The sequence below is a fragment of the Dermacentor albipictus genome, chromosome 1, assembly GCF_038994185.2.
Source record: "Dermacentor albipictus isolate Rhodes 1998 colony chromosome 1, USDA_Dalb.pri_finalv2, whole genome shotgun sequence".
Taxonomy (NCBI): Eukaryota; Metazoa; Arthropoda; class Arachnida; order Ixodida; family Ixodidae; genus Dermacentor; species Dermacentor albipictus.
Genome location: NC_091821.1, coordinates 74,005,487 through 74,020,744, shown reverse-complemented (window position 1 = coordinate 74,020,744; position 15,258 = coordinate 74,005,487). Strand labels below are relative to the sequence as shown.

Here is a 15,258-nt window from a genome sequence, read left to right as displayed (position 1 = left end):
TCGGAAGAAGGCCCTTCTTGCAAAGCAGTTTCGCCTTACCTTGGTTTTGTCACAAATTTCCTGTGGTGATATGTCTTAATTATGACTCCATCCCAATTTTAGGCATGCCTGAAGCTTATAGTGCATGCAAGTGGTACGCACCACCATGCATATGTAACAGAGAAGTGTTCATTATTGATGCCAGAAGGCAATGCATAAAGCAAGCACAGTAGAGGTGGTTTCACTGGGGAGAAGCTTACAGCAAAATTAAAGCATGAGAGGACCACACTGCATCTTGGAAATCCATGGTTCAGTTTTTGTTCTTGGCAACAGAAGTTTCTGCAGAGAGGCAACATTATGTGATAGGCACTCCTTGCAGAAACGATCCTTGAGCTGCCCAATGGATTAGAAATGACAAGAAAATAATAGCGAAGTCTAATGGAATGTGCAGAGTTAGAGCACCTCAGAAATAAACAAAATGGAAAAAAAGTAGTGCAGCTTCATAGCAAGCACCTGGATGTGCGCATGGAAAGAAAACGCGCAGAAAAAGGTGCCTGCACTTGCTGCTGCAAATATATTGTCACTCGTTTTTGTTGCCAAAAGCTCACATCCAGCAACATTCTTGCTTTTGACAACAGAGATGTTGACCAGCCTATTCACTGTTAAAAAACTCACATCATATGTTCGAGTCGCCTTCATGGTTTCTTTCCGTCTTGCACAGGCCTTCATGTAGCTATAATACAAAGAGGACAGGAAAGGTTGCAACCATAAGACTCAAAATGAAAGCCAATTGGTGCAAAAATTTCTCAGATCTACAACAGAGTTGATTAAACGAGAGACCAACCTGGCAGTCTGGAACTTGTTAGTAGCATCCAGAATAAGAAACGTTTCCTGATTGAAATACAGGTGATGTTCCAGAGGCACGGGACGTTTCGTGGTACAAATGACGTACAGCTTGCGCTCCTTAATACGCCTGAGTCAAAAAATAATATACAGGCCAGAGCATCAAAAAGAAAAATTCTCTAGTTTCATGGCTGGAAACTATTGTTAGCTTAGTTGTGTGTTATTAACGAGTCACTAACTTTGGCACTTAATGAACAATAATTTACAATACACAATAAGGTGCACTGTACAAAAAGATGCAATGCACAACAATGCACAACATGCTATAAACACCTTCCTATGACCTATAATGTTCTTAGGCATTTGGTGGTAAAGCGTTAGAGAAAGAAAGGCATGTCGATAGAGAAGCAAGTTCATTTTAAAAACTAATTTTATCTTTTTTATCACATGTTTTTGTAGTCCAGGAAAAAAAAATGCTTGCAATAATGCTACTAATGCAAATACAAACCCGATCCAATTGGCAAGGCTCAATGCGTTTGGTACAGTGGCACTAAGCAGGACAAGTCCAACATGGCTTGGCAGCATGATGAGGACTTCCTCCCACACAACACCACGCTGCAGAAAGGAGAAGTAAAATATGCAATGTGCATGCCTTCATAAAGCATATTTGAGCATTTTCTGGCTTTATCTACAAGTGTGATCAAAAAGAGACCGAAATGATTGCACAGTGCTCAAATCAGTGAACAGAATGCACAGTGGCTAGTTATGCTCACTAGTGGCAGCCCTTGCTAATACAACGGTTTTTGCCAAATTGCTCTATCACTACCAATAAGCAAGCTACAGCCACTGAACTAAACAGGCACAATTACTGGCCTGCAATTTTTTGAGGCAGCAAAAATGAAGGACTTAGAAGAGCAATGTGTGTGCATGAAATTCTACCTTAAACTTGGGAAAACTGCAACTGAAATGTAGAAAATGGTTCAACAATCTTTTGGGGACGAACATGCGAGCCAATTACAGTGGTTTGAGTGGTACAGTCTTTAAAAGGGAAAAAACGTCAAGTGATGAAAATCTCCGAAATTGACAACATTCTACATAAACAGAAGATGTAAATTTGGTTCTCCAAAATCACCGTTTCACTATCACAAAGATTGCTGGAAAGGTAGGTATCAGCTTCGAATTGTGCCAAGCAATTCTGACAGAAAAACTCAAAATCACATTGCCATACAATTTGGCCCCATGTTTTGACAAAGGACCAGAAAGTGAACCATGTTAACATCAACCAACTGCTTGATTGTGCCAGCGCTGAGGAAAACTTTTTAAAACCCATCATAAGAGGAGACAACACGTGGGTGTACAGGTTTGACATCTAAACCAAAGCACACTCATCACAGTGGGTGGGGCAAGCACTGCCCCGACTGAAGAAAGCTCAGATGAGCCGCTCCAACATGAAGATGATGTTGGTGGTTTTCTTTGACTGGCAAAGTACATTCCACTACAAGAATGTTCTGCATGAACAAACAGTAAACAAGGATTTCTATGTAAAGGTTCTGAAGCGTTTGAAGGAAGCCGTACACTGGAAGATGTTTCAGCTGTGGGCGAATGAGAGTTGGTTGTTGCACCACACGACAATGCACCAGCTCATTCTTCGCTCCTTATGTGCAGTTTTCTGAGTAAAAGCCAAGCAACCATTGCACTCCAGTCATACTACTCCCCAGATACTGTTCCAGCAGACTTGTTTTAATTTCCATAATTGAAGTCTCCCTTGACAGGACATTGTTTCATCACATTTGAAGAGATCAAGAAAAATTCAAATAACGAGTTGTTCCTTATTTCTAAAGAAGCGTTCCAGAAGGCATTCCAAAGTTGGAAGAAAGGTGTTGCAAGCAAAGGGAACTACTTCAATAGTAACAAAATTGAGTAAGCTGCCTATTAAAAAAATGAAGTTCTTGTTGCAACAGTCTGGTCTCGTTTTGATCACACTTTTTATTTATTTATTTATTTATTTATTTATTTATTTATTTATTTATTTATTTATTTATTTTAATCCAGGAATGTAATCTTACATTTTGTCCAGAAACCATTCTGTTGGCATGAAAGCTTACTACATTTATTGACCGCTATTTATACAAAAGATGCTTGCTATTTTGTAAGGAATTGTTTTAGATGCAAAGTACACACAGTGTACAACATGCACTGAGGTGGTTCTATCATTAAGAATATGCAGCTATTATATACATAAGGTTTCATGCAAAAATTACTAGAGAGCAGTCGGGCGCCACAATTCTACAGCCACTACAACCATAAAAATCATGAGCAGAGCATACAGTTTTAACTTTGCTACAGCTCTACTGCGAAGTCTTTTTGTGGTTTCTTTTACAGATCTTTGAGCTTCATTTTTGTTGCCTGCCGGCCTCATGACACTCATTTAAGCAGTTAGGTGAAATCGAGGGTCTGAGAAAATCTCGTCTGGTCAGGAAGAATCATGGCAAGAACACGATCAAGCATAGACGTTGACCAAGCAGTGTAAACAAGGCTACCGTGTGGGGTTCGAAATGTCAGTTAAGAGAAGAAATAAGAAGAAAAAAATGTCACCTTGGTCAGTGGCTGTTTTCTGTTCTTGCCATAAGCAACTAGATACGGTATTTAACATTCCCAACTCATTCAATTAGTCATGAACATTTCAGCGAAAACAAAATGCTGCCTGTTTAGAACCCATGTGTCTCCAATTTTTTACAATAAACAGAAATACTCACAATGGGTAGATTAGCTTTAATGCTTCAAACAGTCTTTTTCTCTTTAAAAAGTACTCTGCAGCTGAATAGTAGCATTCACAGGCTAAATTATAATAATCATTGCCATGCAAAAAAATTTGTGATGAAAAGCTAACTTCAAAAAGCATAATACAGGGTTTGCATAAAAAGTATCGGGAACAATTGTTTTCTGACGTAACTGTACGTTGCAGCGTGCTCACACCATGCATGCACGGTGGTGGGGGATGTGACCAAGACACGCCAAGCGCCAGTCGCCTGCAAGTATTCGTTCAGGTTAAATCGTGTTCTTAATGGACCCGTGTCGAGTGACTGGTTGCAAGAGCAAAATATAGCGAACGATTGGAACAGTGGTATGCCATCAATATTTGTGTTGGACTGGGTAAATCAAATCAGATACGGAGACGTTGGGCATGATTCACCAAGTGTTCAAGGATGAAAGCATGTCACAAATTGCAGTTTTTAATTAGCACAAGCTATTCAAAGATGGCCAAGAGATTGTGGTGGATGATCCCCGCGCTGGGCAGCCACTGGCGTCAAGAAACAATGACAATGTGCAATGTGTGCGTGAAATGTTGAATTCAGACTGTCGTTTAAGTCTGCAAATGGTCGCAGATGAAATTGGCATTGATAAGATGACAGCGTACAGCATTATCACTGAAAATCTGGCGATGCAAAAGATATGCGCTAAACTCGTCCCGAAGGTTTTGACAGAAAAGCAAAAGCAGAGGCGAGTGTCTGCTAGCATTGCAACCTTCTGCAACACATTGAAGAAGACCCCAGCTATTTGGACAACGCAATCACGGAAGACGAAACTTGGATATTTCAATATACCCGGAAACAAAGCGGCAAAGTTCTGAATGGCCCACTCCGGCATCAAGTCATGCAAAAAAGGCTCGAATGAGCAAATCCAGAGTGAAAGCCACGCTCATAGTTTTTTTCGATGCAAAGAGGGTGGTCCACTACGAATTTGTACCTGAGGGGCAGACAGCGAGCGGCACTTTTTACCTAGAAGTGCTAAGAAAACTGAAGGGCCAACCAGGTGAGGCTAGCCATCGCTGAAAATTGGAAACTGCATCACGATAACGCAACCAGCCACATCTGCACCAAGGTCAGCGACTACCTGATGATAAATGGCATCGCGACGATTCCCCAACCCCCTTACAGTCCCAACTTGGCACCAGCAGACAATTTCCTATTCCCAAAAGTGCAATCCTCCCTCAAAGGACACCACCATGGGACCCTAAGTGCCGTCAAAGAAGCCTTACAAACCTCCTGGAATCTGAATCGTGGAAAAGCCGTTGTCAAAAGTATGCCAACGCTCAAAGGAAGTACTTTGAAGACTTTTGAGGCATTGTAGCAATATCTCTAATAAATCTATTTTTCCAAAACTTTTCCTGGTACTTTTTACACAAACCCTGTATAAGAAGCCACATGGGCAAACAAAACTGGGGTCTATATGAAGCCTAGAAAATTCATGTCTTATCCATCATTCCCATACTAAGTGAACTGGCACATTTGGTGCTCATAAAAACACTAGTGCCAGATTTCTTTCAGTAATATTTGTACAAATCTTCATGAAGTGAATGCACCCAGATATGTGATGACAAATAAAGGTAAGTAGCAACAAAATAACAGGTTAAAATGAACACGTAAAATATGCAATAAAAATTAAGCAATGTATTCACATGCCATCATCCCCTCACAGCACTGAAAATAAAGCTTCTAGTTTGTTTAACCACTACCATGATTGCAGCAAGCTTAAGGTTTTTACTAAGCACATGTGTTCCTATAATGCCTTATTCATTGCAGCAGGATAGTGAGTTGGGCTGGTATGAAATTTATCAGGAGTATTTCAAAGTGCAACAGCCAAAGCCTGAACACTGTGATAAGTACTTGTGTCTGTCACTGCATTCCTGACTATTACTGCACTTCAAAGTAATGGTTTACTCAATAATATGTTAATTTTCAGCTAAATCTGCACTTAAACTGACATATAGTAGCTGTGCACAACTGTATTCACCATTTCTTTGTCTAACTAAAAGTTGTCAAACCAGGAATAAATTTCAAGATAAGCGATACTTCTGTGTAGTGGCAATGCATCAAAAATTTTGAAGTCTAAGTCAATTCATAATCTAAAGCTACTTTTGGTGCACAAAAATACTTGATATATCATGACACAAAGCTGGGCAATATATTTATTTATTTATTTATTTATTTATTTATTTATTTATTTATTTATTTATTTAATTTATTTATTTTATTCAATACTGCTGGCCGCCTTTTGGTAGCCAAGGCAAGAGTGGGTACATGATGTTTACATATTAATGGTCCTTTAAAAAAAACAGTAAAAACAATAACAACCCTTTCTGGTACTGGTCTCGTGCAGAACACTTCTGAAGCATCAGAGTCTAGAGTGCACTCCGACACACTTATCAGATTTGCATAAAGGTCACTGCTGGTTGCAGTGCCGCTCACGATGTGCGTGCATGATCATCATTTGTCAGGGCCCTGCAGTAGTGTAAGGAGGACAGTACTTCCTCATACACTGTCAATATTGATAAAATTTTCGAAAGAAAGGCTGCAATAAAGGGGTCAATAATCAGCATCTTTGACTGGGGATAGAATTTATTCCCCAACACCCACAGCTTTGCCCATTTAGACAAACTTTCCAACTCCTTTTTCCTTTTGTGCTCCCTTGTTTTCTGCACATTTGTCTTGTGCATTCACATGGCTTTATCCCCAAGGCAGAAAAAAAAAGTAATAATGATAAAACATAAATGGAAATTGACATTGCTGGAAAATGGAAACAACCACATCATTTTTCTTTTATTATTTTATTCTTCTTATCAGTAATGTATGATATTTTTCATGAGTAAATTAAGTTTTATTACTCCGTACTACTAGGGTTACCCATCAGTAGCAGCCTTTACCAGTATGTCATAGTTTCAACACATCCCAGAGTCTACCAAAAATAGCATTTGTGATAACAGGACACTTATAAGAGCTGGCCCCATAACATGAAAATATTTCAACATAGCTGATAATTAGGGACACGCAAGTTTGAGTGAACAAAATCTGTATGTCTTTTGTAAATTGACGTTTTTCATCTGAAACTGGATTTATGTAAATATTTTTGCTGAATTTTTCACTACGTTTTTCAGTTTTGACAGATAATGTTGTCCATATGCATATAAGTAAATCGGGATTTCTCAGCACTAAACATAACTAAACATATTCAGTAAGACACAAGTGGCTAAGAAAAATTTCCTAAAGAAACTAAATTATCTTTTAAAAACATACTCTGGTTTTAACGTGTCACAACTGTAGCAGCTTCCACTGCATAAACATTATAAGGCTGAGAGACAAATATTCAGGTAACAATTAACACATTATGACATTGCAGATTAGTGAGCACTACGAGATTATACCACGAGCGAGTAAGGCAACGAAGAGCTTTCATGCTATACAGTACACGCCATTAAGATCATAGTTTGAAAAAGTCAACAACCGAATCATGACTTTCAAAGCAGTACATAGGACCACATTTAAGATGAACATAAACTCACATCAGGATCATTAATGTAGTGGCATTCATCAAATATGACCCATTCCAGATCAGCCACCACATTTGACTGGTTGTAAAGCATAGACCTGTAAGCACAAGTGGAGAGAAGTAAGTCGGACATAAAGAAACATCCCACTAAACACCAAACACTAGTCTGGAAGGCACTGTATAGTGCCTTCCACAAACTAATAGCAGATACTGTGTGAATTCTCACAGATGGCGTGTGCAGCTACGGCAGTAGTCACACAGCACCTTGTTGAAACTTCTACCTCACTTGTCCACTGTCATAATGATCATCATTCTTTAAAGGGACACTAATGCAAAGCACTAAATCAGTTCAGACTGATAAAAAAATGTTTTGAGAACTCTGTTGTCGTTAACTTCAAAAAAATATGTCGCTTATTAGAAAACGAAATAAAGCTCATAGTTTCAGTTCTTGAATTTCGTGCCAAAACCCCCGACACTGGTATGTCAATCACAGATTTGAAAGCATTTTTTTCATATTTGGCCACTGTTGGCTCAGCAAAAGTTCCAGGAACTTGCCATGTACAACATTTGGCTCCTTTAGAACACAATTTAGTCAATCTTTACCACTAAATAAATAACTAGGCTCTAGATGACGCCATCAAAGTCCATGATGTCACGGCAAGCTGGTTTCGGGAAATTCAAGGAGGAGTCACTGCCTGTCTTGCATTCTTGCACTTTTTCTTGATTACGAAGCGGCTTTTCACATTAAGAATGGTGTTTTTGGTGTTGTGAAAGGGTAATTTACGAATACAAAAGAAAAGTTTTCTCTTTAGTGTACCTTTAAGACACCATGTTTGTTATTCTCTGTTCCTTCACAGTATTCAGAAAAATAACAGTGAAACCCAGAACTGCATTTAATGCAAAGAAAAACAGTGCCAAGGACTGATATAATAGCAAGCCCACTGATTTAAGTGCTAGCAAGATCGGAAACAACAGAACCAAGGGCAACTGTCCACCTATCAACAGCTGCAAGCTCCTAACAATGCTGAGCTCATAATGGATGGAGTACAACACCGACATCACGAACTCATCTGACCTGAGTTCTGTGGAAGCCCATAATAGAATGGATGAGAAATGGTTAACAAATATTGTCATTTAATGGAACAATGAATAACTTCCTGGATTATGATAAATTTATGATTTCTCATTTGGTATTGGTGCTTAATGTCGTTTTCTCTTAAACAGTGCCAGGGCAAATCCTGTGCCCAAAAGAGCCAACTTCCTAGCTTACAGAATGTGCCAAAAGAGCAGTGTCTCATGCATGCGTGTCAGATTAATTACCAATGTGACGCAAGATTACTGGAGTAACACTGGAGTGGTAAGTAGTACATGAATTTGCCTAACTTCGCCCCTGCAGTTTCAAAGGGCTTTGTGAATTGGCAAATTAATCACATTCAACAAGATGTTGCCTTATAAAGAGAATAATGCACAATGATTACGATTATTTGCAGAGACTTACTGCCTTGCTATGTTTAGAATACTTTAAGCTTGGAAATTTTAGAAAGTTAAACTGCAAGAAATAATGTCACAAGAACATTTTTAGCCACAAGTATGAAGATTAGAAAAATCCATGTACTGCAATTACCATCATTTCCATGGTAGCTGAAAAATCGCTGCACAACATAATTTTTGTAGGAAAATCTTATGACTCCTGCTACATGTCCATCTGTAGCCGCAAGCTGTAATATAGCTTGGAAACAAGCCAGGCACACAGAATTCGGACAAAGCACAGGGCCACGGGGACCATTCTTATTAAAGAAGGATATGTCCTGTTTAAATTTCGTCCTATCTAGTCATGGCAGATCACGGATTCAATCATGATATTGTGCATAAAAGAGACATGGCAGCACTGAACACATATGAAAGCGAGTCAGAACTGGTTGCGTGCAAGCATGGTGGCATCACGTCCACACATGCACAACATGCTGTACTAGAACCAAATTCCCAGTGTGCTATAACATGCTAATAATGAGACACTGCAAAATCATAACAAATCATGCTACTATTGGGTAAAAATGAAAATCAAGCTGGTGCATGCCTGAGAATTTCTGTTGTCATGATGAGACAGGATGCCTCCTTGTTGATCTGTACATCGCCTGTGATAAGCCCAATGTCTGTAAAGGTTTCCTTGAAGTCACGGTACTTTTCATTGGACAAAGCCTTGATAGGTGATGTGTAAATTGTCCTGAGTAAAGAAAAATTCAGCTCAGAACACAGATCAGGACCTGCGCTTTTTATAAAGAATCATGCTTATTCATCAGTAATGGTTCCAGCCCATACACAGACCTTGTCATGTGACGCCGAGAGAGTGCAATGGCATATTCTGCAACTACAGTCTTGCCTGCAGAAGTGTGAGCAGCCACAAACACAGAATCCCTGTTTTCTAAGTGTGCAATGGCCTTCTTCTGAAAGGTGTCCAGTTCAAACGGCCACTGTAAAGACCACAAAAGTCTTGCTTAACACAGTACAACATAAAAGCAACTTTTTCATTAAATCATACCAGCTCTTACAGAAGCATGGTCCACTCATAAGGGTACAAAATGTTGCTCACAATGAACAGCCACTTTGGCATTAACTTTTGTATGGGCTCTATGAAAGAGTAATTTAATAGATTATCAAATGGAATAACATAATAAAACATTAAGTAGGTGACATTCAAGTCAGTTAAAGTCATTGTGCCCATATCATTAAGGCTGCTCCGTAACATGCCACGTGATATAGATCCCAAAGGGCTGCAAGCAGGGCACATGCAGAAACTGAATGCAAAATCTTTTTGTGGAGACAATGACTGACACCAGACACCGCCGCCAGCGGATTTTCTGCGACACAGGCTCCTTAATGCTGTCGCATCAATACACATGATATTCAAGCTTGATGATGATGTATGGGGAGTTATGGCGCAAGGGCCAGATATGGCCAAAGAGTGCTATACACATAGTGATAAGTTTTCAAAAGAATTGTTATTGAAATGGAGAAATGTACTGTGAATGTTGGATGTAGCATGACTGTAAATAGGACTAAAATCAGTTGCTGTAAATTGCATAAAATATATTATTAAAATAATGACAATGACTAGAGATGCGAGCTATAACCATAAATGTTTTGCTATGAAGGGATGATGTAATAAAATGTGCAGGTGAAAGTAGCACAGGTGCCTCAACAGGGCCCTTGAGCGCAAGGGCCAGAAGGCATGTGCTCCGCGAAAATGCAATCGCAGCAGCAGCCTCTGGGGAGAGGAGGCACTACAAGTCTAGGAGGCTAATAATTCCCAATGTACCAGCATCTTGATGAAACCGTAAAACTAACTTGTGGTCAAAAAGCAGTTCTATGCCAAGAAGCACTGCTAGGTGGAGAGGAGCATGTTGTTTATATGCTAAAGGGAAGTATTTTTTCTTTGAGATTCTAATTCATGGCACTCTATTACATGAAGTACAGTCAGCATCTCGCCACACATACTGCAGATAGGAGATTCATTACCGATCGACAGGTGAGAGTGTGTTTCATACATGTGGCCATTTCAAAGACAGCGGAAGATTACCTCAGTTCGTCGTATTTTCGTAACGGGTGACCAATTCCCTCACCGCGGCTTAATGACATCGAGTTTATTAAGTGTTTCTGTGTCCTGTAAGTGCTGCCAATGGACCCTAAGGCTTTTCAGCAGGAAAGGGTTCAAATCCATCACAGGGACAGCTATAGGGGAGGACTTCCCCTTCATGGCTAGGGAAGCTGCAGTTTCAAATGCAAGCCTGTTGTCCTCAAAACCTCTATAGCCAGGTGCCTAGCATATTATAACACACTGATTAGATCTAATGCTGTGCACAGTACTGAATATAGCTAAATGACAACAGGATTTTTGTGTTCACAAGACATTCTTGCTTTTAAGACACTTAAAAAATAGTCAGTAAATATAACTGTTTTTTGAAGGTTTTTTTCCTTATATGTTTCACTGCAGTCAACAGTGCACAGGCCCCAGCAGTAACTATGCTTGTTTCTGGGTGCAGGACATTGGATTGAGAAAAGGATGGACCGATCGCAGCATACACCACACCAGCATGTGAGTGACTTTGATGCATCGGTGTAAAATTCTGGGCAAGAGTTTTTTTTTTATTGAAGTTCAAGAAAATACATTCGGATGAATATTTCCAGAGCACGCTTTGTTACCTCAACAAACAATGTGTCAAATTCTATAATTTGCCATTGCCATGGCAGTGAGAGCTTTGTTGGAGGCATGAGATGATGCTCAAGGAGTGCCACATGCATTTCTTCACAGAATTCGCTCACCTGCAGTAGTAAGGGCTTTTTTGGTATAGGTTGTTTATGAAAAAGTGTGGAACATGTAGTACCATTTATGGAGTAACAAAGATGTTGGCAGTTTGAATTTACTTTCAGAAGATATGTAAGATTGGAGTAAGACCTTCAAGATCGAGGGACCACTCATTTGACCCTAAATAAAGACTTTGCACAGGATTTGTCCTTAAGGCTCCAGTCTCAAAGTGGATGCCTAAATGGTGGACAGGATCCAGCATCTTTAGAGCACTGGGTGCAGTGGACTGATAAGCTATGTATGGCACCATATTCTATGCGTGAACGAATGAGGCTTTTGTAGAAGTCTAATAACACTTCCAGTCACTGCCTCATGTGGTGTGCGACAAAATTTTTAGTATGTTCATTGCTTTTAAACATTTACCCTTGAGATACTTTATGTGGGGAATGGAAGTTAGTTTAGAGCCTAGAACAGTGCCTAAAAATGTGTTTTCCGTGTCCACTGGTATGTGCTGTCTGTGTAGTTCTATTCCAGGATCTGCTATGAGCCCTCTCTTCTGTGTGAATAGAACACACCAGCTTTTATTCAGATTTATTTTAAAGCCATTTTGAATGGCCCATTTAGGCACTTTGTTCAGGGCTACTTGAACCTGTCGCTCGCACACTGCAAGCTTACAGGATTTATAACCTATCTGAACATTGTCAATGTACACGGAATAAAATATGACGGAAGGCAATGATGTTCAGGGTGAATTCATTGTAACTATAAAGAGTGTATAGCTGAGCACGCCTCCTTGAGATACCCCAGTTTCCTGTATGAATGGATGGGACAGTGCATTACCTATTTTGACCCAGGAAGTACGGTTGTGCAAGCAACTTTCTATAACGTTTAGCATGTTCCCGCGGATGCCTCTTGCTGACAGGTCACGCAGGATTCCATAACGCCATGTTGTGTCGTACGCCTTTTCCATATAGAGAAATACAAATCTGAATTGCTTGTGCATGTATGCATCATGAATGTTTGTTTCAATGAGCACGAGATGGTCGGTTGTAAACCGGCCTCCTCTGAAACCATATTGATGAGGATCAAGCCGTCTATTTAATTCCAGAAAATACAGAAGACAATGATTAATAATTTTTTCGAATAATCTAAAAAGCCAACCCGTGAGTGCAATCGGCTAATAACTTGTCACAGAGGAGGGGTCTTTCCCCTGTTTTAAAACCAAACGACAATGACTTCTTTCCACCTAGATGAAAGGTACCCCGCAGCCTATATAGCATTGTAAAGTGCAAGTAGCATAATTTGGGCATCATTTATGCTGCTTAATCATGTTGTACGTGATTTTGTCAGGTCCGGGTGCAGAGCTAAGGCAAGCAGTTAGGAAATGGTAAAAGAGAAGTTATAAGGTTCGTTGTGGCTACATTTGCGGTCGGTTGCATTGCATTGCATTGTGCTTTTTCGTTGCTTCTAGGAATGCCTCGGAATAGTGAACAGAACTGGATACGTGCTCGAAGTGTTCGGCAAGAGCATCAGCTTGGTATTCCAATGTATTTCCTTGGTCATCAACCAAGAGTAATGGATGGGCTTGCTACTCATTAAGCCTTTTTAAACCATTCTACACTTTCGCCTTCTGCATGTAAGAGTTTACACCTGAAAGAAACCTTTCCCAGCCTGCCCTCTTTACCTGCCTTCATGTCCGCCTTCCCTGTGACTTGATGTGTCTATAAACTCAACAAGATTTTCCATAGATGAAAATCAGTGCAATATGCTCCATGCTTTAGTTTGTTTCTTTTGTGCCTGCTTGCAGTCATTATTCCAGCAGGGAATTTGTACTTTGGATGAAGTACCCTTTCTTTGAGGAATGCATTTCTCTGCTGTGCCTATATTAAAAGAAGTGAAATAGGCGTAGTCTATGCTAAAATCGTTGATAAAATCTCGTGTTAAGTATGATATAACTTTTTAAAAAATTCCCAATCAGCCGATGCAAGTTTCCATCTAGAGAAACGCCAAGCACAGTCTTCTTGCTTTAACAAGCTTAGCGTGATGGGAAAGCAGTCACTTCCAAAAGGATTTTTAATGACACTCCACTCCAAGTGGCCAAAAAGAGCTGCTTAGCCAATCATTAAATATAACAAAGAATAGGAATCGTAATGGATGTTGTAGTAAATTGGCTCTTTCTTTCAAACCGGCAAGCACCAGAGCTCAATCGAAAGTTTTCCATTAGTTGGCTCCTTCAGTCACACCAGGAGTTTCCCCACAGACAGTTGTAGGCATTAAAGTCGCCAGCGGCAATGTAAGGCTCAGCGAGCTGATTAATGAGGCTATAGAATTCTGTCTTGCTGAGGTGATAATCCAGTGGAATGTAAATAAAGCAGACAGTCACCAATTTATTGAACAGAATTGCTCGTACCGATACTGCCTCGAGGGGCGTCTGAAGAGCTAAATGCAGACAAGCTACAGACTTGTCGACGGCTATTGCTACGGAGCCCCGGACGGAGCGTTAGCATCATCACAATCTTTGCGGAAAATGGGATATTGCGAAAGAAAGTTTGTTTGCATGGGTTTTAAATGTTTGTTTGTATTTTTTTAGCACACAGATACTGTCACGGTTGTGGAAAAGGCATCTGACGTTCCATTGTAAAATTTGTGCCTCAATATTAGTAATGATGTTTGAGCTGTGTGTTTAAGGAACAGAAATTATCTCACAGGGCCCTTTCCGGGCACCATCACATGAGATTTCTCTTTTTTGGAGCGCTTGGTAGAATTGCGTCGCTCCTTAGGCACAGACAGTGCAATCTGACTGGGTGTTACGTCCATCGCCTTTTGCGAGGCACTGGGCACACATTCTTTCTTGCGAGCGGTATGTTTGGTGTGAAGGCCTCATCTCAGGAGATGGGACCCTTGAGGCCACCAGCCCAGAGGTCGATGGCCCCTTCTTCTGGGATGGTGGAGCAGCATGAGCTGCTGCCGCCAAGGGGGCGGATAGCATCACATCTGGCTCAATGTGTGTGGGCCACACAGCTGCTGGGAACCGTAGCGGCGCTGCCCCCTGGTGTGTCACTTTGGCAAAATTGTTCTTTGGCGGGTACAATACTCGCCTTCGTGCCTTCTTGAACAATATATTTCCCTTCCCTTCGATTGTTACCATTTCTTTTTCCTTTATCCAGGATGGGCAGGACCATGAGTAGGTAGTGTGCTCACCGTCACAGTTCCTACAGTGAGGAACGTTCCTGCATGATTCAGCTGGACGTTCAGTGAACTACATTTGGAGCAAGTCGGCTGGCCTTGGCAGTTCTATGAACTGTGGTCAAACCTCTAGCATTTAAAGCATTGGAGGAGATTGGGAATATACAGCCTGACCCGGATCTTCAAGTAGCCCGTCTCGATAATCTCGGGTAGCATGCTTAAGCTGAATTTTAGAATTAGATGCTTAGTCTGAATCTCTTTTCCATCCCGCCTCATTTTAATTCGTTTGACATTGATGACAGTTTGGTCACTTCAACAGTTCAATCTCGGTTAGCTCTACCAAATGAACATTGGAAATGATACCACATATGGTGTTCAAGGTACGGTGCAGGGTCACATTCACTGGAATGTCCCTGAAAGACACAAAATATGGTAGCTTTCCGTGTTGCTTTTTATCACGGAGTTCCAGAAAATCACAGCCTGCCAACTTGGAGACTTTATAACCTGGGCCAAAAGCTCAAGTCAGAGATTTCGCAACCAGAAAAGGTGAGAACATTCTCGCTGCCTTTTCTGTTTTCACAGAATGTATCAGATGAAATTGTGGAAAATTGTCAATTTGT

At 40.5% G+C, this 15,258-nt stretch overlaps 1 protein-coding gene across 3 annotated transcripts in view; it reads right to left on the bottom strand.

Moving 5' to 3' along the window:
- Positions 1-15,258, bottom strand: part of tst (superkiller complex helicase subunit twister) — a 122,413-nt gene that overhangs the window by 65,008 nt on the left and 42,147 nt on the right. For all 3 annotated transcript variants that reach the window (XM_065434471.1, XM_065434470.1, XM_065434472.1), the window contains 6 exons: positions 9,475-9,620; positions 9,227-9,373; positions 7,163-7,247; positions 1,331-1,437; positions 824-952; positions 655-712 (listed from right to left, as the gene is read on the bottom strand). In XM_065434471.1, coding sequence (XP_065290543.1) covers positions 655-712; positions 824-952; positions 1,331-1,437; positions 7,163-7,247; positions 9,227-9,373; positions 9,475-9,620 — 672 coding nt within the window. The remainder of the gene's footprint in view (positions 1-654; positions 713-823; positions 953-1,330; positions 1,438-7,162; positions 7,248-9,226; positions 9,374-9,474; positions 9,621-15,258) is intronic.